Genomic DNA, 21434 nt, shown 5'->3' on the forward strand with positions numbered 1-21434 from the left:
TGTGCGGGGAACCGGTCTGAAATCAAATGCTGTCACCGGGAGCAGGCAGTTCCGAGAACAGCCGCCGGGGGCCTTCATCGGGCTGTTCTCGGAACTGCCTGCCAGACTTGACCCCGTGGCCAGAGGTGCCCCTTTCGGCATCAGAGCTGTAGCAGTTGTACAAGCCATGTGTCACAGCCAGACAGCTGAGAAGCGCTCACAGGAGCTTTTCAGATCCTCCTCCTTGAATTTCTTTGTTTTGGTTTAGTTTCTCATCTCGTTAGTCTATCTCAGCTGTCATGCAGTTGGACTGATTGCTGCCCTTTAAGTTCCTCCCCATAATGCAGTAGTGTGCGGCTGATACGGCTTCCTGGAGTGTGTGTGCATGCTGTTCCCGGTTCCCAGTTCCCAGTCCTCAGTCCTCAGTCGTCAGTCGTCTGCAAGATAAGTGCTGTTTATGTATTTATGATTTTCTCTTTTCTGGATCCAGGTGACCCTGACTCCCTCCGTGTCAGTGTAGGGAGCCGGTGGTCGTGTCCCCTCACTATTGTAGGGTCGCCAGGTAATAGATAGCCGAGGAACGTGGATATGCGCCCATCCACCTTTGGGGTGTTCGCATAGGCTGAGCAGTGAGGGAGAGTGGCAGGTCTATTGCAGGGGTCTCCCTTTGTTCCTTAGTTGTGGATCCAGAGAGACATTGTTTATATGGTATTGTCTTGTTTCCTGTACACCATCCGTGACATTATCAGCCGCCAAAACCGTCTCAAGCATGGATCAGGTTTCACTTTTGGCTGAACGCTTTCAGGGTCTTTCTTTGGAGGTAGCTGATCTCCGTAAGACTTTTTCTCAGTTTCAAGTGACCGGTTCAGCTTGCGTTCATGGAGTTTGTGCTGAGCCTAAGATCTCGCTCCCGGATACGTTCTCCGGCGGTAGTGAGAATTTTGTGCGTTTTAGAGAGGCTTGCAAACTCCATTTTCGCCTTCTTCCCCATTCTTCTGGTGATGAAGAACGGAGGGTGGGGATCATTATATCGCTGCTCAGGGGTAACGCTCAGTCCTGGGCCTTTTCGCTGCCGGAGGGGGCACGGCCCCTCCGTTCAGTGGATGAATTCTTTTTAGCCCTGGGTCAGATATATGATGATCCGGATCGTATTGCTCTGGCTGAGTCTAGACTACGTCTGTTATGCCAGGGTAAACAATCCGCAGAGATATACTGCTCAGAATTTCGGAGATGGGCAGCAGATACGGGTTGGAATGATGCGGCACTCCGAAGTCAATTTTGCTATGGTCTTTCAGAGGGATTGAAAGATGCATTTGCCTTTCATGAGAGACCTACCTCCTTGGATTCTGCTATGTCTCAGGCCGTTCGTATTGACAGGCGTCTTAGAGAGAGATGAGAGATCTCTCCTTCCTGTCATACTCAGTCCCGGGACAGTGCAGCGGTCTCATTCTGTGCACAGGGGTCTCAGTCGCTGTCAGCCCCTTCTGAGCAGGAGTCTATGCAGCTGGGGTTGATTGCCTCTGACAATAGAAGATTCAGCCCGCAGGGGAGGGTTTGTTTTTGTTGTGGAGGTATAAATCATCTGGCAAATGTTTGTCCCTCTAGGAGATTCAGGCAGTTTTCTGGGAGTAATAAAGAGACTAAAAGGAAAAAATCTTTTAAAAATGTTCCCTCTGTTACTATTGGCAGGGTTGAGGCGGTAATTGAAGGTTTTCCGTTTGCTTGTAGTTCCCGTTTTGTCCTGCCTGCTAGGGTGGCGCTAGAGAGCAAGAGCATTTTTTGTGAGATTTTTGTGGATAGTGGAGCAGCTGTCAACCTCATTGATAATCAATTTGCAATAACTCATGGTTTCCAGGTATGCACTTTGGGAAAGGATACTCCTGTTTTTGCTATTGATTCAGCTCCACTTTCTCAGAAATCATTAAAGGGCATAGTTCACAATATCCGTTTAATTGTGAGTGATGCTCATGTTGAGGATGTGTCATGTTTCGTCCTTAGCGGTTTGCCTACTCCTCTAGTGTTGGGGCTACCCTGGCTCACTAAACATAACCCCACCATTGATTGGCAAGCGAGGCAAATAAATGGTTGGAGTAACTTTTGCAGAGAGAATTGCCTCATAACATCTGTTTCTGAGGTTTCTACTAAGACTGTACCACCTTTCCTCTCTGAATTTTTGGATGTCTTCTCTGAGAGTGGAGTTCAGGGTTTACCTCCGCACAGGGAGTATGATTGCCCTATTAATCTCATCCCAGGCGCCAAGCTGCCTAAATCTCGTTTATACAATCTCTCCCAACCTGAGAGGGTCGCTATGCGTGCTTATATCTCTGAGAGTCTGAGAAAAGGACACATACGACCCTCGAAGTCACCTGTTGCCGCTGGTTTTTTCTTTGTTAAGAAAAAAGATGGTTCTTTAAGACCTTGTCTGGATTTCAGGGAGCTGAACAGTATCACTATTCGTGATCCTTATCCGCTTCCTCTGATCCCGGACCTGTTTAACCAGGTTGTTGGGGCTAATGTCTTTTCCAAATTAGACCTAAGAGGGGCATACAACCTGGTTAGGGTCAGAGAAGGAGACGAATGGAAGACGGCTTTCAATACCCCTGAGGGCCATTTTGAGAATTTGGTTATGCCTTTTGGTTTGATGAATGCCCCAGCCGTTTTTCAGCATTTCGTCAACAGCATTTTTTATCATTTAATGGGAAAATTTGTATTAGTGTATTTGGATGACATTTAGATTTTTTCTCCTGATTTCTAGACTCATAAGGAACACTTACGTCAGGTCTTGCTCATCCTGCGGGAGAATAAATTATACGCGAAACTGGAAAAATGTGTGTTTGCGGTTCCAGAAATTCAATTTCTGGGGTTTCTTGTCTCCGCTTCTGGTTTTCGCATGGACCCCGAGAAGGTCCGCGCTGTGCTTGAGTGGGAGCTTCCTGAGAATCAGAAGGCGCTGATGCGTTTTTTGGGCTTTGCCAATTATTACAGGAAATTTATTTTGAATTATTCCTCTGTTGTTAAACCACTCACTGATATGACCAGAAAGGGGGTAGATTTTTCTTCCTGGTCGGTAGAGGCACGTAAGGCCTTTTCTAATATCAAGGAGAGTTTTGCTTCCGCTCCCATCCTAGTACAACCTGATATTTCGTTACCCTTCATAGTTGAGGTTGATGCTTCTGAGGTAGGGGTGGGTGCGGTCTTGTCTCAGGGTTCCTCTCCTGCCAAATGGCAACCGTGTGCCTTTTTCTCAAAGAAACTCTCCTCCGCAGAGAGAAATTATGATGTGGGAGATAGGGAATTGTTGGCCATCAAGTTGGCTTTTGAGGAATGGCGCCATTGGCTAGAGGGAGCCAGACACCCTATTACCGTGTTTACTGACCATAAAAATCTGGCCTACTTGGAGTCAGCCAAGCGTCTGAACCCGAGACAGGCCAGATGGTCTTTGTTCTTTTCAAGGTTTAATTTTGTTGTCACGTTCCGCCCTGGGGTTAAGAATGTGAAGGCAGATGCCCTGTCACGTTGTTTTCCGGGGGGTGGGAATTTTGAAGACCCGGGTCCCATTTTGGCTGAAGGTGTGGTGGTCTCTGCTCTTTTTCCTGAATTGGAGGCAGAGGTGCAGGCAGCCCAGTCAGAAGCTCCTGATCTTTGTCCTCCTGGGAGGTTGTTTGTGCCTCTCGCTTTGAGACACAAGATTTTTAAAGAACACCACGATACGGTCCTTGCTGGGCACCCGGGGGCAAGAGCCACACTGGATCTCATCACTCGGAGATTCTGGTGGCCTGCGCTTCGTAAGTCGGTTGAGGGTTTTGTGGCAGCTTGCAAGACTTGCGCTCGTGCCAAGGTCCCTCATTCACGGCCATCAGGTCCTCTCCTTCCTTTGCCCATTCCTTCCCGTCCTTGGACACATCTGTCCATGGACTTCATAATGGACTTGCCTCGTTCCTCGGGGAAGTCTGTGATTCTGGTGGTGGTGGACCGTTTTAGCAAAATGGTGCATTTTATCCCTTTTCCTGGTTTGCCCAATGCTAAGACGCTGGCGCAGGCATTTATTGACCACATTGTCAAATTGCATGGGATTCCTTCAGACATAGTCTCTGATAGGGGCACGCAGTTTGTTTCCAGATTCTGGAAGGCTTTCTGTTCTCGCTTGGGGGTTCGGTTGTCATTCTCTTCTGCTTTCCATCCTCAGTCGAATGGCCAGACAGAGCGCGTCAATCAGAATCTGGAGACATATCTGCGCTGTTTTGTGGCGGAGAATCAGGAGGATTGGTGTTCTTTTTTGTCCCTTGCTGAGTTTGCTTTAAATAACCGTCGTCAGGAGTCCTCTGATAAGTCACCATTTTTTGGTGCATATGGGTTTCATCCGCAGTTTGGGACTTTCTCGGGAGAGGGCTCTTCTGGTTTACCTGATGAGGACAGATTCTCCTCGTCTTTGTCATCTATTTGGCAAAAGATTCAGGATAATCTAAAGAGCATGAGTGAGAGATATAAGCGTGTGGCGGATAAGAGACGTGTGCCTGGTCCGGACCTGAATGTTGGTGATCTGGTGTGGTTGTCTACCAAGAATATCAAATTGAAGGTTCCCTCCTGGAAGTTGGGTCCTAGGTTTATTGGGCCTTACAAGATCCTGTCTGTCATCAATCCTGTTGCCTACCGTCTTGATCTTCCTCAGACTTGGAAGATCCATAATGTTTTTCATAAGTCCTTATTGAAACCTTATGTTCAACCTATTGTACCCTCGCCTTTGCCTCCTCCTCCGATTATGGTTGATGGAAATCTTGAATTTCAGGTCTCTAGGATTGTGGATTCTCGTCTTGTCCACGGTTCCCTCCAGTACCTCGTTCATTGGGAGGGTTATGGTCCTGAGGAGAGGATGTGGGTCCCAGTGACGGACATTAAGGCCTCTCGTCTCATCAGGGCTTTCCATAGGTCCCATCCTGAGAAGGTGGGCTCTGAGTGTCCGGAGTCCACTCGTAGAGGGAGGGGTACTGTCACAGCCAGACAGCTGAGAAGCGCTCACAGGAGCTTTTCAGATCCTCCTCCTTGAATTTCTTTGTTTTGGTTTAGTTTCTCATCTCGTTAGTCTATCTCAGCTGTCATGCAGTTGGACTGATTGCTGCCCTTTAAGTTCCTCCCCATAATGCAGTAGTGTGCGGCTGATACGGCTTCCTGGAGTGTGTGTGCATGCTGTTCCCGGTTCCCAGTTCCCAGTCCTCAGTCGTCTGCAAGATAAGTGCTGTTTATGTATTTATGATTTTCTCTTTTCTGGATCCAGGTGACCCTGACTCCCTCCGTGTCAGTGTAGGGAGCCGGTGGTCGTGTCCCCTCACTATTGTAGGGTCTCCAGGTAATAGATAGCCGAGGAACGTGGATATGCGCCCATCCACCTTTGGGGTGTTCGCATAGGCTGAGCAGTGAGGGAGAGTGGCAGGTCTATTGCAGGGGTCTCCCTTTGTTCCTTAGTTGTGGATCCAGAGAGACATTGTTTATATGGTATTGTCTTGTTTCCTGTACACCATCCGTGACACCATGCTTGATAAAGGTTCTGAGATAGTTCTGAACCACAAAGTGACAGTGATACTACGTCTATCTTCATGAAAGTACAACCCAAGAACCTTTTTGTTGCCCGCAGAGTTAGATGTGATAACTTACAAAGTGTGTGGGTTAACTCTGCTAAATTCTTATGTGCTGGAAGAAGGCCACAGTCCGGTTAGGACTGATCCTCGGTATATCTCTGTTTGCTGATTTGAATGTTCATATTCATCCTAAGAATAAGCAAAGTGGTTCTCACGTAGTTTTATAGGGCTGAGAAAAGACATCTGCCCATCCAGCTCAGCTTAGGCCTCGTTCACATCACCGTTTCTCCTTTCCGTTCTCTGGCTCCGTTGAGGAGCAGGAGAACGGAAAGGACGGATTCTGCAGACACAGGTGTTCACTTCACAGGTGAAGTGATGCAGGAGATGATGAAGGTTTTGGGTGTAGAACAGGCCTTACATGCTTCGTACCATCCAGAAAGCAGCGGTAGAGTAGGGAAAAAAGGAACTGAATGGGACACTAAAGGTAAAGATTAAAAAAGCCACGAACAGAGTGCCTGCTGGTAGCCATCTTTTCAGTAAGGTATACCCCTAACCGTGAGGCAGGCCTTAGTCCCTATAAGGTTCTTTGTGGGTCAGGCTTTAGGACAGGATTGTATTTCCCACAGTGGCTCCAGATGCAACATGGTTGTCTGACAGATTATGTGATCAGTTTGCACAAGCATTTGACTAAAATACATTCTCAAGTTTTTGCTTCACTTCCAGATCTTCATAAAGTACCAGAAACCCATCCACATGTGTCTGGAGATTGGGTGCTGGTAAAAAGACACGTTAGAAAAGTCCTTAAAACCCTGTTTTGATGGTCCATTCTGAGTGTTGTTGACCACAAGCACATCAGTGAAGCTTGAAGGAAAGCCTAATTTGAGTCATTTCAAGAAAGTGTTGAGTCTGGAGACTTGAAAGGATGCTTCTTGTTCCCCCTTGTGTGACTGCTGATCCTGACTAAAAGAATATGGATTCTAATTGAGATAATAAAAATGGGTTTCTGGGTTGGGGAATAGTTCTTATGTTCACAATAATCAATGGCCAGGTCATGAATGCCCTAAAAGGGCTTTCTTCCTATTCCTAAATGTATCTTTAATTCTGCTTGTTCTGATGTGTCAGCCCTTGCATTAGGAGGTTTTTGTTCAAAGTCGTAGCTGAGGTTACCCCGGAGATGCTCATGGGAGACCTCCATAAGGATTGGAGACCTCCATGAGGATGGGAGACAAAGTCCACTTAGTTCTGTTGGTTCCCGCCCTGCTTACAACGCCACGTGGAGATCATCGACCATAGGGACTGACATCTGACTTCCCCATGCTAAATCCAGTGTCATGGGAGGCTATACACTAGGATAGGTAGTCATGAAAGCTGGCAAAGAGGATTCGGACCACTGGGGCAGATGTGCTAGGCCTTTATTACGGAAAGAATGAGGTCCAAGGGGGGACTGATAGAGATGTGGTCCTCATTCTTTGATTCAGCTAAGAAAGCTCCCATATACTCCAGTTCTCAGACAACACCTTATCTTCTCCAGAGCATGAAGTTCCACCCTACCAAAGAGAACACGCCTCCATGCTACGTCATATATGCTTTTTTTGCTGTTAGTGAAGACTACATTACAAGATGGCGCCTACAGTTAGATATTTACATAGTTCACATACCACAATTAGTAAAACATTGCACACTGCGCAGATGCCAAGTGTTTTCTCTTTCTTATTTTCATATTTCTATATAACCTGCTTTACTTCCTGTAATAAATGAGAATTTGCTTTGACCCCAGTGTGTGTTTCACAGTTATAATTTTTTTCCGTGCACGTAAAACCCTTGAGTTACTATTAATTTGGAGCAGTATAACAAGCGTGATTAAGGGCATCTTCCACAACAGCTCTATTGCAATACATCAGGAAACATCACCAGATCCTGTGGGAAAATAGAACTGGCCAGCATTCGGAACAAGCCTGTCTTATTTCTTCCTATCTTCTTTGTGGCAGCCAACCCGCATCCCCAAGCAATATAGTGTCCTTGTCATCAGCTGCTTCTTCTCCTGCTCTTCTCTCCCCTCTTCCTCGTCCTCTCCTCCATCTTGAAACATCCATAACAGAATGTGTGGCCATGAGACAACTATTCGTAACAATCCAAGTTACTGGTTGCGCAGTTGGTGCCATACCACATAGTTGTGGTAAGAGATGAGGTAATTTCATATTTTGAAATCCGTTCATGCTTCGTTTGGTGGTAAAAGCAGAATTGCGTTATGGACTCCGTTACCACGGACCATAACGCAATTCTATGACGGAATGCATATTCATTCCGTCATAATAGAAGTCTATGGGCTGCAAAACTGATCCGTCCTGTTTCCGTTATGCAGGGGAGTCCTCTCCTGCTTAACGGAAACGTGACAGATCCGTTATGCAGGCCATAGACTTCTATTATGACGGAATAAATAACGGAATGTCTCTAAAGGCATTCCGTTATGCATTCCGTCAGAGAATTGCATTATGGTCTGTGGTAATGAAATCCATAATGTAATTCACCTTTTACCACCAAACGAAGTGTGAACGAATTTCAAAATATGAAATTTGCTCATCTCTAGTTGTGGTAATTGTGGTGCAGTTCTGCACCTTCCCCAAAAATTAATTCATCAGGCATTGCTAGCTATGTCCAGCTGTCCATAAAAATTATCATCATGGAAATGTGGCACAGTTCCAAGCTGTCACTAAAATGTAATTTTTTTTCTATGTCATAAGCCACAGTTTTTGCCATATGCCATCAGCTGGAGCTTTTAGCCAGGGCTCAGTAGAAATTGTCTCATCATGGAAATGTGGCACAGATCCACGCCTTCACATAAATGTAATTCTGCTGTGTGATATTCGTACTTCTGGCCAGCAGTCCTTTTTTTTTATAACAGAAATTGTTAAATCATATCATTTTCTAAATGACTGTGGCCTTTTCCCAGTACATATACAGCGAGGAACAGAAGTATTTGAACACCCTGCGATTTTGCAAGTTCTCCCACTTAGAAATCATGGAGGGGTCTGAAATTCACATTGTAGGTGCATTTCCACTCTGAGAGACAGAATAAAAATAAAAAAATTCAGGAAATCACATTGTATGATTTCTAAAGAATGTATTTGTCTTGCACTGCTGAACATAAGTATTTGAACACCTGAGAAAATCAGTGTTAATATTTGGTACAGAAGCCTTTGTTTGCAATTACAGAGGTCAAACGTTTCCTGTAGTTCTTGACCAGGTTTGCACACACTGCAACAGGGATTTTGGCCCACTCCTCCACACAGATCTCCTCTAGATTTGTCAGGTTTCGGGGCTGTCACTGAGCAACACGGAGTTTCAGCTCCCTCCAAAGATGTTCTTCTTTGAAACTGTGGTCCCAGCTTTCTTCATGTCATTGACCAGCTCCTCCCTTGTAGTTCTGGGCTGATTCCTCACCTTTCTTATCATCAATGATACCCCACGAGGAGAGATCTTGCATGGAGCCCCAGTCCGAGGGAGACTGACAGTCGTCTTTAGCTGCTTCCATTTTCTAACAATTGCTGATCTATTTTCACCAAGCTGCTTGGCAATTGCCCTGTAGTCCTTTCCAGCCTTGTGGAGCTCAGACAGGTGCTACTAAGTTAGATTAATGAGTGGAGTAGAGGTGGACTTTTTAAAGGCACAGTAACAGGTCTTTGAGAGCCAGAATTCTTGCTGTTTATCAGGTGTTTAAATACTTATTTTCAGCAGTGCAAGACAAATAAAATCTTTCAAAATCATACAATGTGATTTCCTGTTTTTTATTTTTTTTATTCTGTCTCTCAGAGTGGGAATGCACCTACAATGTGAATTTCAGACCCCTCCATGATTTCTAAGTGGGAGAACTTGCAAAATCACAGGGTGTTCAAATTCTTCTGTTCCTCACTGTATCACTGAAAACGTAAATTAAAACTTAACTTTTATTAGGTACGAGACTAAAAATGGCCACCACATGACCGTAAAAGCATAAATATAGGGCCCAAAAACAAAGCCACAAAAGAAAAACAAACACAACCAGACAGATAAAAAGATGTATGGCAGGCAAAACTCATAGATAGGGCGGGGGGAGAATCCTACCCTAGTTAGACTCTAACTACCCCTGAACACAGAGTGACATCCTGATGGTGGATACACACCACACTCAATCAGTTGAGAAGACATCTCGGGAAGTGATAAAAGGTCCAACCCTTGAAATGTTTACAAACAGCTTACGTGAGCAGTCCGGGAAAAACGGTCCATGTGATGGGCAGATTTCCTGGACCAACTGCAGCTTGGCTGACCCAAACTCACCACATCACAATGATGTATGATGCTGTGAGTTCCAGCCTGACTGCAGATTTGTTGTACTCAAATGTCACTGTGAGTACAGGGCAATGGACTCGCAGCCAGTCTGGAACTCATAGCATCAGAGAGCCCCTGGTCAGGGCAGGATTTGAATCTATAATATGCAAATCCTGCCGTGACCATGGGCAAGCTCTGTGGCCACCTTTGGCTCTGTTCACACTAATGTCATGGCTTCCGTTATTAACAATCATAACAAATCCATTTTCAGAAGGATCCCAATAAATTTCATGGTGTCCTAATAATATCCATTTGGTTTTCTTTGGCTGTCCTGTGTTTGTATATTCGAAAATAGTGCCACAAAATAGTTATTTCTTTTGCATTATGTAATAAAGAAAAAACTATTTTCTGGATCTTGCATGTATTCCAATACATAGCTCATCTCCCTCTCTTTCCTGGGTGACCATTTGCTATATTGTTTAAATCTAGTTAATTTGATCAGAATTAAATAATTGGTCACTCAGGAGAATAGTGAGAGGGGTTGGGGATAAGCTACGTATTGGAATACAGGCAAGATACATTACAACATTTTTAATTTAAAAAATTTATATTTTTTTTATTACCTGATTGAGGCAAAATTGCCAGGAATGAGCATGCCCATTTCCTATTTTTTAATTTATACTTTAAATTGTGACCTAAAGATCTCTACAGGTTCCCCAATAATAGGAGACATATGTACTATATTGTGTAATAGACCAGGCCTGGGGGATAATAAAACCATCACAATAAGTTTCTACAGGAAGTACTCTGCTGATTTCCCTGTTTCCTCTATTTTCTTTTAGAAAATAAAACCTGTAATTTAGCCAGCACTGGACTGCTTGTGATCATTGTTCTACTTCCTGCTTTTATGCTCCAAAATAAATATTGAAAATAAAGATAGGGTGTTCCTTTATGTTGTGCCTTGTTCCATTTACTACATGGAAGACATGAATTCAGGGTATGCCGTAGCCTTAGGCCCCTTGCAGACGAGCATGTGTCACGCTGCTCCCGGCCTGGACTCCCAGCACTGACGGGGGTCACTTAGCATTATATTGATATATGAAGTTATGTAACTCTCACAGTCCTGGAATGTATTAGATCACACTAACAGCATTATGTCAGTGTTATCCAATACATTCCAGAACTGTTAGGCCCCGTTCAGACGAGCGAGTTTTCCGTGCGGGTGCAATGCGTGACATGAACGCATAGCACCCGCACTGAATCCTAACCCATTCATTTCAATGGGGCTGTGTACATGAGCGTTGTTTTTCACGCATCACTTGTGCGTTGCGTGAAAATCGCAGCATGTTCTACATTCTGCGTTTTTCACGCAGCCCTGGCCCCATAGAAATGAATAGGGCGTGAAAAACACATTGCATCCGCAAGCAAGCTGATGGTTTCTAAGAGATGTTTTGTAAACCTTCAGTTTTTTATCACGCGCTGGAAAAACGCATCAATGCGCATATCACCGGCACGAAAAAACTGAACAACTGAACACAATCGCAGGCAAAATTTACTGAACTTGCGTGCAAAATGGTGCGAGTTTTCCTGAACGCATCCGGACCTAATCCGTATCGTTCGTGTTCAAGAGGCCTAAGGGTTACATAGCATCATAAATCAATATAATGCTGTGTGACCCCCGTCAGTGCCGGGAGGTCAGGCCGGGAGCTGCGTGACAAACGCTCGGACTCGCAGCGTGACAAACGCTCGTCTGGAAGGGGCCTTAAAGGGAATCTGTCATCAATTGTATGCTGTCCTCCCCCTTGGCAGCATAAAGTTATGACAGACATGTTGATTTCAGTGGTCTGTCATTTGTGAGTTAAAAGTAAGTGACTGCCAAGAACCAGCTTTATTATTATTATCACAAACCAAGCCTGGAAAATAGTCACAAATGCCTGAGAAGATTCCTGGTTAACCTCCAGATGACTGAAAGTTATCTCTTTTAGTTTTCTCTCTAGAAGAGAACCAGCAATCATCAGTAGGTGGACGGAGAGAAGAAGCTCATGAACAACCAGGACCCTATCAGACACCTCTGACTCTTTTCCAGGCTCTGGCTGCGTTGGTTATGATGCTGGTTTTGAGCAACCACTAAAAAGGGTTGTCCCACAACAAATATTAAGCAGTTTTCAAACCAGCACCTGCACCTGAATACTTTTGTAATTGCATGTAATAAAAAATTTAGCATAGCCACTGAGGTATACAATAAATTGTATCTGTATGGCGCCACCTGCTGTTTTTTTTTGTTATATTTCTTTGACCTATTCACTGAGATGGCCGCACATGCTCAGTTTCATCCTTCAACTGACTCCTGAGCTGTGATAGGGAGAGCTGAGACACGCCTCCTGAGCTGCAGAAGAATAGACACTCCCCTTGAGCTGCCAGCTGGATATAAATCTAGAGCAATGAATGGGAAGATCTCTGGATCCATGTGAGGTACAGGGCTGGTTAGAAAGTGAAGTACAGGGCTAGTTCTAGTACAGGGCTAGTTAGAAAGTGAAGTACAGGGCTAGTTAGAAAGAGACTATCATAGACTATATGATGTCTGTTTACACTGCATGATGTTACAGCCGATTTTGGGGAAGGAAGCTTTCCTTCCCGACAGTCGGCTGCTCGCTCAATGAAGGAGACCGCTGCATTTACATACAGCAATCACCTCCACAGTATGAGAAGAGGAGATCACTATTGCGATCCCTCTTCCCCATACAGAATCATTGTTTCTGAGAATCAGATCTCTGTTAAGACCATACAATCTGCTGGCCAGAAAAGATGATTGATGAGCCTGCACGCGTTTCACTCGTTCATCAGGTGATCAGCGGCACATTTAGATGGGCAGATTTTGGGAATGGGTGTTCGCAGGTCACAGTCGCAACCGATAATCTGCCCAAAAAAAAATAAAAAAATCGGGCAGTCTAAATCTACCTTTAGCCCTCACTCACATTTCCGTTTTTATTTACAGACTATCCGCATTGTCCACCGAAAGCACATGTACCCATTGATTTTGTTTGTTCACACATCAGAGGTTTTCCATTGACCATGGGTCAGTAGAAAAATCTCAGACATGCACTACTTTTGTACATTATGCGGATCAAACATACCCAATGAAGTCCATGGGTCCGTTGTAAACCACCAACACTACACGGATGGCATCTGTGTTCTTTCAGTGTTTCACAGACCACTGATAGCAGATGCTCTGGAAATACATTTTCAGCTGTGCAGTGTCCGTGGAATATGGATGACATGCAGACCAAACGCAGATTCTTCGCCGACATCCTCACGGATGAATTTTCCACGGACGCCAAACAGACACGAAAATGTGGACAAGGGCTTACTTTTACACATTGCTGAAATCATGTCTATCACTATTTTATGCTGCCCTCAGTGAGGGTTACAAAGTTGATGACTGGTTCCCTTTAATATTCTCTATACAGTAAGTTTTCATGTCCACGCTGTTAGTTGTTGCTTCCTTGTACCTATATGGAGCAGGTCAGTAAGTCCTCTATTGTTTCTCAAATTATTTCCTTCTCTGCATTGTAGTTCTGAGTTTATCATTAAAAGCTATAAAAGTAATGCAATATATTAAAGGGGCTTTTCCCATATCAAAATGAATTCATATCGCTAGGGTAGGACATCCGTTTATGATCGGACCTCCGAGATCCTCAGAATGAAAGGGAACTGGGTGCTGGTGTAGCTCTGTGTCATCTTATATTACTTCTATAGCGCTAACATATTCCACAGCGCTTTAAAGACATTATCATCCCTCACTGTCCCCAGTGGAGGGCATAATCTAGATTCCCTATCAGAATATCTTTGGAGTGTGGGAGGAAACCTACTCAAACAAGGGGAGAACATACAAACTCCAGATGTAGATGTTTTCTTTGGTGGGATTGGAACCCATGACCCCAGAGCTGCAAGGCACCAGTGCCAACCGCTGAGCCATGGTGGCCCGTCATGTCCCTTTTCAATTCTGTACAACCGTCAGCCAGGGCTCTGCAGGGCAGCCCCATTTATATGCAGTTTTCTACTTGGCCAAAAACCTGGAGGCTTGTGCAGGGGTGAAGGAGACACAGCACCACTGTAGCCTACATCCCCTTCATTCTCAGGGTCAGTGAGGGTCCCAGAGGTCAGATCTTAGGATGGATATCATAGCTCTATGCATTTACATTATGTGTAGGGAAAACCACCGTTAAAAACATTGAATTACTTATTAATCCACCATACACATGCATGCTCAGCTGAAAGTGCATCCAAATTTCTACGAGGAGAAGGGAGATAACTGCTGACAGACACCTCTAGTGACATTCTGCATAAAGAAAAAAAAAACATGGCCAATCCTTCCTTCCCCAGTTACCCTGTTGAGGTACAGTAGATTGTCAATTGAACTCCTCACTCCTGATTCCCATTCTGGTCTCCGACAGATTGCAGGGTGTGATTATGGGGCAGGAAATGAATTGACACCTGTAATATCAGGAGACTGAGGATGCAAGTATACAAAATCATAGAACACCACGCTTTTGTACCCTGCAGAGTTATTTTTATTTTTTACTGTGTAACTATGGTGAACGGATGCCACAGTAGGGCATCAGTCTGAGGTATCCGTTAACATATATGTTAAACGGAGGGGAAAAAATGTGACGTGAACAAACCCTAAAGGCCGAGTCACACGGTCGTTGCAGGAAAAGGTGCAGGTGCGTTGTGGGAACATGCACAATTTTTCCGCGTGAGTGCAAGACATTGTAATGATTTTGCACGCGCGTGAGAAAAATCGGCATGTTTGGTACCCAAACCCGAACTTCTTCACAGAAGTTCAGGCTTGGGATCGGTGTTCTGTAGATTGTATTATTTTCCCTTATAACATGGTTATAAGGGAAAATAATAGCATTCCGAATACAGAATGCATAGTAAAATAGCGCTGGAGGGGTTAAAGAAAAAAAATTAATAATCTTTTTGATCTTTTACCATGGTGATGGATCATGTGATGACCGGAGTGACGTCACCACAGGTCCTTTTCCTGCACACAGCAAAGGAGACAGTAGAGATGCCGGCTGCGCGAGCAAGTGGATTAAGGGGAGTTAAAAAAAAATAATAATTAACCCCTCCAGCCCTATTTTACTATGCATTCTGTAATGCTATTATTTTCCCTTATAACCATGTTATAAGGGAAAATAATAATGATCGGGTCTCCATCCCGATCGTCTCCTAGCAACAGTGTGTGAAAAATCGCACCGCATCCGCACTTGTTTGCGATTTTCACACAGCCCCATTCACTTCTATGGGGCCTGCGTTGCGTGGAAAACGCACAATATAGAGCATGCTGCGATTTTCACGCAACGCATAAGTGATGCGTGAAAATCACAGCTCATGTGCACAGCCCCATAGAAATGAATGGGTCCAGATTCAGTGCGGGTGCAATGAGTTTACCTCCCGCATCGCATCCGCGCGGAATACTCGCCCGTGTGAACTCAGCCTAATAGACAACACTTTTTATTCTGCAGAACAATTATAACCTGAATCCTTAAATAACATCCAACTCTAAAACAAGGGTGTGATCCATATGAGGTTACATGTTGAAGTCTCACATGCACACTATTGTCTAGAGGCTCTTTGCTGGCCAACAGGCTAACATTACCTCTGTATGAGAGCCGCCAATCCATGACTCATATTTAGCAGAATCACAAAGTCAGAGACCTAAGCAGATCCACTGCTAGCTTTATTAGTAAAACATATTTATTATATTCTTATATTAATATAAAATGTGTACATAGCAGTAGCCAGCAGGGCTGTAGCTGGAAAGCTTCTTCCAAGTGCAACTTGATTCACAGGGGTCAGAAATGGAGTATCCCTGGCAAAGTAACCCAGCTATACAATAAATGATGATTACCAGCTGAAGTACCAGGCTCGCCGGCATCGGACCGGTCCTCCATGGAGACGTGGTAGCTGCATATAACAACCTATCAGATTAAAAGTCCCGGCACAGTAGACTACACACAATATGTGCCTGTGTTTCCTGTACGGTTTACTGTCATTGCATGTGAATTTAAAGAGAACCGGTCACCTCTCCCGACAGGTCCGTTTTAGTAAATACTTGCATTTCCCCGTGTAATAACAATTCTGGAGCATCTATTCTTATGACTCTCTTATCTGCCATTCCTGTATTATTCCTACTAGAAGTTATGACTGAATTGCCAGCAGTTTGCAATGGAGGTCTAGCTGGGTGTTACCAGTTTAGGGTGTGTCCCTGCCCAGTCTGACACTATCATATCAGTGCTGCCAGTGTCAGACTGTGAAGGACATCCCCCCCACTGATAACACCCAGCTAGACCTCCATTGCAAACTGCTGGCAATTCAGTCATAACTTACAGAAGGAATAACAAAGGAACGGCACAAGAGTCCTATAAATAGAACCACAATTGTTATTATTACATGGGGAATGCAAGTAGTTACTAAAACAGCCATGCGAGGAGAGGGGACGGGTCCTCTTCCAATAAAACATCCATAGAGGTTCCCAGCTTAGAGATTTCCTTTTACACATTGTCCGCAGCAAGTTATTTACAATACATCTTATAGATCTCTTCCATAGCCTCCATTACAATGGATCATAAGGTTTCCATTCCACTGAAGATCAGAATATTTAATAGTCCCTTCCCTCATCACGTATTGTCTAAAGCTACAGGATTTCGACTTGGATCTTAATCTGACATGGTCAACAGACAGGATCTCTACAGATCCCACAGTTCACACGCCGCAGATTTGTTTCAGAACTTTCTGCAGCTGAAAATAAGTTGCATTCATCTGAATGGGGACGTTTCTGCAGCATGCGCATGGATTACTGCAAATAGATGGGGCGGTAGAAGAAATTTCTGTATCAAATCTGCTGCGTGAGAGAATTCACCCCCTAGAAGGAATGTTACAGATCAGTGGAATGCAAGTCTATAGGGGTTCGGCTTCAAGGAATTGCCTTCATTTTAGTTTCTCTCGCTTTTCTAGCCATGTAGAAGTGATTTACTGTTGATCAACAAGCATTCTATTTGTAGCATGTAAGAACCCTTAAATTATTTCAAACCTATTATATACTGTAGATTTAGATACAGTAGTTTTATAACCTATGGCACATCAGAAACAGGCACGTTTCAGTATGTACAGGAGCAAATGCTGCTAGAAGTCAGGCCAAAGTCAAGAACCTGTTTTAGCAACTATTAGGGTATATTCACATGTAGCGGTTGAGGTGCAGTTAAAACTATATTAAAAGATGGCATAATTGTCATGGTTTTTAATGTGGTGGTGGATTTTTACAGGCGATACATTTACCAAGTTTGACCCATAAAAACTGAAACCGCATTGAAAACCACATAAGAAGTTGTGCATACTTTTCCCCAGTGAGGTTTTGATGCAGCTTTAATGGCACCTCAACCACCACATGTGAATATACCCTTTGGAGGGACAATAGTCGCTGCATTAGCAGTTCTAACAAGCACAGGGACCGGATTTGCAGCCATGAAAACCCAACAGGCCCTAGAGCCTTAAGCTCCATTTTGTCAGGGTGTCTGAATGCCATGGTTAGATGTTAGTACTACAAGCAGAAACTCCTTAATTAAATGCCGATTTCAGTTCTTTGAAGGCAGCTCTACGGTTTTTCTTCTCTTCCTCCTGTCGCTTCCTCTCGTCCTGTTCTGCACGAATTTCTGACTCAAACTTACTTGATGAGGAGAGAGCCTGAACCTAAGAACAGAAGAAATGGAGATACAATTTCAGCAAAGTGTACAGGAACAAGTACTTTATCAGTCTCACGTAATGAAATAAGGGTCACTGGGTAATGAAAGGGAGTCCGTTAGCAGTTATAACCATGATAAACTGCTGACCGCACTAGGCATGTGCTGAGAAGAGCAGGACAAACATACCTTTGGTGGAGCTTTTATCATCAGGAGTAGTGTGAATATGAAGTTTTATTATTTCAGATTCTGTTCTTACAAGTGCCCAGGAGGTGGAGATTCACGGTCATGTGCTCTTTGCATTGTGCTGCTTCACAGCCCCTTTAAAGGAGCAGAGTGTAGCAAAATAAAGCTTCTTATTCACACTATGCCTGGTGATTAAAAGGTGTATGCTTTTCATAATCTCCCCTGCTCCTACTTAGTACTTTCAGCAGGCTAGCACAGTCAAAACTGCTGACAGATTCCCTGTGCTGCACTGCTATCTACACCACTAAGGAGGCAGCACTGCGCTTTCAGCATACATTTGGCAAATGTTAATTGTATACTTGTTCCATGCACATGTCCATAGGTCCCCCAGGACAGGCAAAAAGAGCGTCCCTTTGGACTCCATTGGGCCAGTGTATGCTGGTATACGTTTTTTTTTTTTATTATGCAATTTTTTTCTGCAGTAGACAAATTTTTATTTTTTTAAAAAGTACGCCATAAGGTAATAACCACTACCACAAAAAAAAAAAAAGCAGCATCTCAAAGTAAAATCAACATAATCACATACAGCTCTAACGTCTGATTTACTACCATTTTACGTGGAGAATCTGCAGCTGTCTTGTGTGCCAGTCCCTACAGTCAGCACTGGAGACGCCTGTCACGCAAAAGCAATCTATCACTGATCAGTTCAATCAGGACAGGTGTGTGGCAATCTGGAACAGTACCATGAATCTGGGATTACAGTATCTCCCCAAATCCTCAGGAGACAGGAAAGAGGCCCACAAACCATATTGTGGCTACCCTAATAAAATAAGACTGGTGGTGCGGAACTAGTAATTGATTATCAAAGGCCACCTTGTCTACAATTATAGGACGCTGTTGTTTAACTGCTGCTACACAAGTGAGACAGAGTTGCTGCAGTTCCTTCACACAGACTGTAGGTGGAGCCGAGTGATTATTGGCGCATTTCTGCACATACAGAGGCCAGAAATGATCAGTAAACCAATGCTATGGACACTGGTGGCATCAGCTGTCTGTCACATTTCTCTATGTACAGATCATTGCTAATATTTATCTAATGCATGGAAAATACAGACTCCTTATCAGAGGTGCAGGGACCATCCGAAGCCCCATACGCAGTAGGGTTACTGAACTGTTGTATTAGACACACGTTTGGTAGTCCCCTGGTTCCTTTTGCTGGTGAGCTGCTCCACTGTAGCATGTCGGTTGACCCACTTGCACATTCGTACCCGACGTTCACCTCTCCCCTCAGTGGCACATGGTTCTCCACAGTTTGCATGTCGCTTATTCACAATGGTGTCATTTGTCCCCTCATGGTCCACTTTCACTACAGCAGCGCACGAACAGTTCACAAACTGCACAGTTTCAGAAATGCGTCCACCCTTGGCCCAAAAGCCAATAATCATCCCTTTTTGCAGCTTTGATAAAATCGCCCCCTTTACCCATGACAGCATTAAGGGATATGGGCGCAGACAGTCTATCATACAACTTATATACCCACCGAGCCAGCTCACCACACGGAAATTCCTTCGGAAACCACTTGCTGCTGACGTCAAAAGTAGGAAGTGGTCATAATGTGACTTGACTGTGTATATACATGTAGACACACACATCCATAAACCCCCAAATCAACCAAAAAATATCATTCACAATGACAACTGACCTTGGCCTCAAAGAAGCTCTTGGCTCCCTTAACGCCCTCTGTTGATACATCGATTTCAGAGAGTTTGGCTAGAGACATCAGTCCGCTGTCCTCCTCCAGCTCTCCCGCTGCGGCCTTCCGGAAGATCAGCAAGAACTAGGAAACACAGGAAGAAAATGAATTGGTTCTTATATATATATATATATATATATATATATATATATATATATATCTGCACCATTTGATACTGTAGATTTATAGCACTGGTTAAAAGGTTCTCATGGAGACAACAGGGTGGCAATGGCAAGAGTGGTCATGTACAGTTAGGTATTTCTTCCAAAGAGCAGAAAAGACAGTAAGGGCTCTTTCACACGAGCAGATCCCGTGCGGGTAATCTGCTGTGTGACAGAGAGCCAAGCCCCGATCCGGACAGCAGAGAAACACAGAACAGTAACATGATTGATAATGCTCCGTGCCTCTCTGTGATCTTTTTGCTACAAAATCACAGTGACTATGGCATTCAGTCAGCCCAAGAACAAAAGAATCTGGTAGATAATTATCTGATGTGTATGGCCTGGTTAAAGGGGGTTATCCAGGGGTCCTGCAAATTTTTCCTCTGGATAGATCATCAGCATCTGATCGGCAGGTTTCTGACACCCCGGACCCCTACTTATCAGCCGTTTGAGAAAGCAGCGGCGCTCCAGCAGCACCGCAGCCTTCTTGCTGTTTACCGCAGGCCCAGTGACGTTACGACTAGTATCACTGGCCTGGGCGGGGCTAAACTCTGTTCACTTGAATAGAGCTTAACCCCGCCCAGGCCATTGAAACTAGTCGTGACGTCACTGGGCCTGCGGTAAACCGTGAGAAGGCCGCGGCACTACTGCCAGCGGCACTGCCTTCTCAAACAGCTGATCGGCAGGGGTCCTGGGTGTCAAAACTCCGCCATCAGTTTAAAAAAACCATAATAATAATAATAATAATAATAATAATAATAATAATAATAATAATAATAAATAATACACAACTCCCTACCAATTTTGGCCCCTGCCAGACCGGAATTGACAGCGCTCCACTGCCATTAACTAGCCACACGTGCAAGAATGTAATGATCCCATGTCATTCATGTGCATTTCACTGCTGAGGCCAATGATTGGTTGCAGCAGTCAAATTACCAAGGAGTCTCGGGACTGCTGGGACAGCGTGACTTTCAAAACGTTTTTTTTTTCTTCCTTGTACTGATTCCTGTCTGTCATTAGTTTTCTCTAAGGTCGCTGGCACACAGTGCTGTTATGATGCAGTTGAAAACTACTTTTAGTTACTGCATCAACAAACATGCTTTCACAACACAGTTCTAGAATTTAGCTAGTTTAGCACCTACTGTATTTTTCACCCTACAAGAAGCTCTCCTGTCCCCCTGCCCCCCCCACAAAAGTGTGCGCGGGGGATGTCAGTGCGTCTTATAGGGCGAATACTAATGAGCTCTTCTATTATGGAAGTGCTCATTAGTACAGTAGCTCTCTGTGTTGGCTCTGTACTCGCCTTTCCCTGTAGCACAGTGTGTGGACATTGGCACGCTCTGTGACCTCCCACTGTGTGACGTCGGGTCACAGCACAGCATGGCAGGAAAAGCGCTGGATCTCAGGAATGGCGGCGGCATCCGGAGCAGGAGAGGGAAGTGGATTTATTTTAATTTTTTTTAATCTGCGGTCCGATTAACATTAGAGGTCTGATCGGAGGTCTCAGCTGGGGTCTAATGAAAATTTTTTTTTTTTCTTATAAGGGTATCTTTTAGGGTGAAAAATACTTGTTTCATGCATAGCAGAAATTATCTGAATGATTTAATTCACTGCAGCTGGCCGCAGACAAAAACTGTGCTGTGAATGATTGTTTCGTGACGCAGTAACTGCGTCACAACTGCACGGTGTGCCAGCACCCTTAGGCTAGAATCATGCACGCTGCATGTGT

At 44.4% G+C, this 21434-nt stretch overlaps 1 protein-coding gene across 1 annotated transcript in view; it reads right to left on the reverse strand.

Annotated features, from left to right (window-relative positions):
- Window positions 1–17265: 17265 nt before the first annotated feature.
- EFHD1 (EF-hand domain family member D1) overlaps window positions 17266–21434 on the reverse strand; it is a 32852-nt gene continuing 28683 nt past the window's right edge. The window contains exons 3-4 of the mRNA XM_040427910.1: window positions 19491–19625; window positions 17266–17612 (exon numbers count right to left, since the gene is read on the reverse strand). Of these exons, the coding sequence (XP_040283844.1) occupies window positions 17481–17612; window positions 19491–19625 (267 nt within the window). The 3' untranslated portion in view covers window positions 17266–17480. The remainder of the gene's footprint in view (window positions 17613–19490; window positions 19626–21434) is intronic.

Source organism: Bufo bufo, chromosome 4, assembly GCF_905171765.1.
Source record: "Bufo bufo chromosome 4, aBufBuf1.1, whole genome shotgun sequence".
NCBI lineage: Eukaryota > Metazoa > Chordata > Amphibia > Anura > Bufonidae > Bufo > Bufo bufo.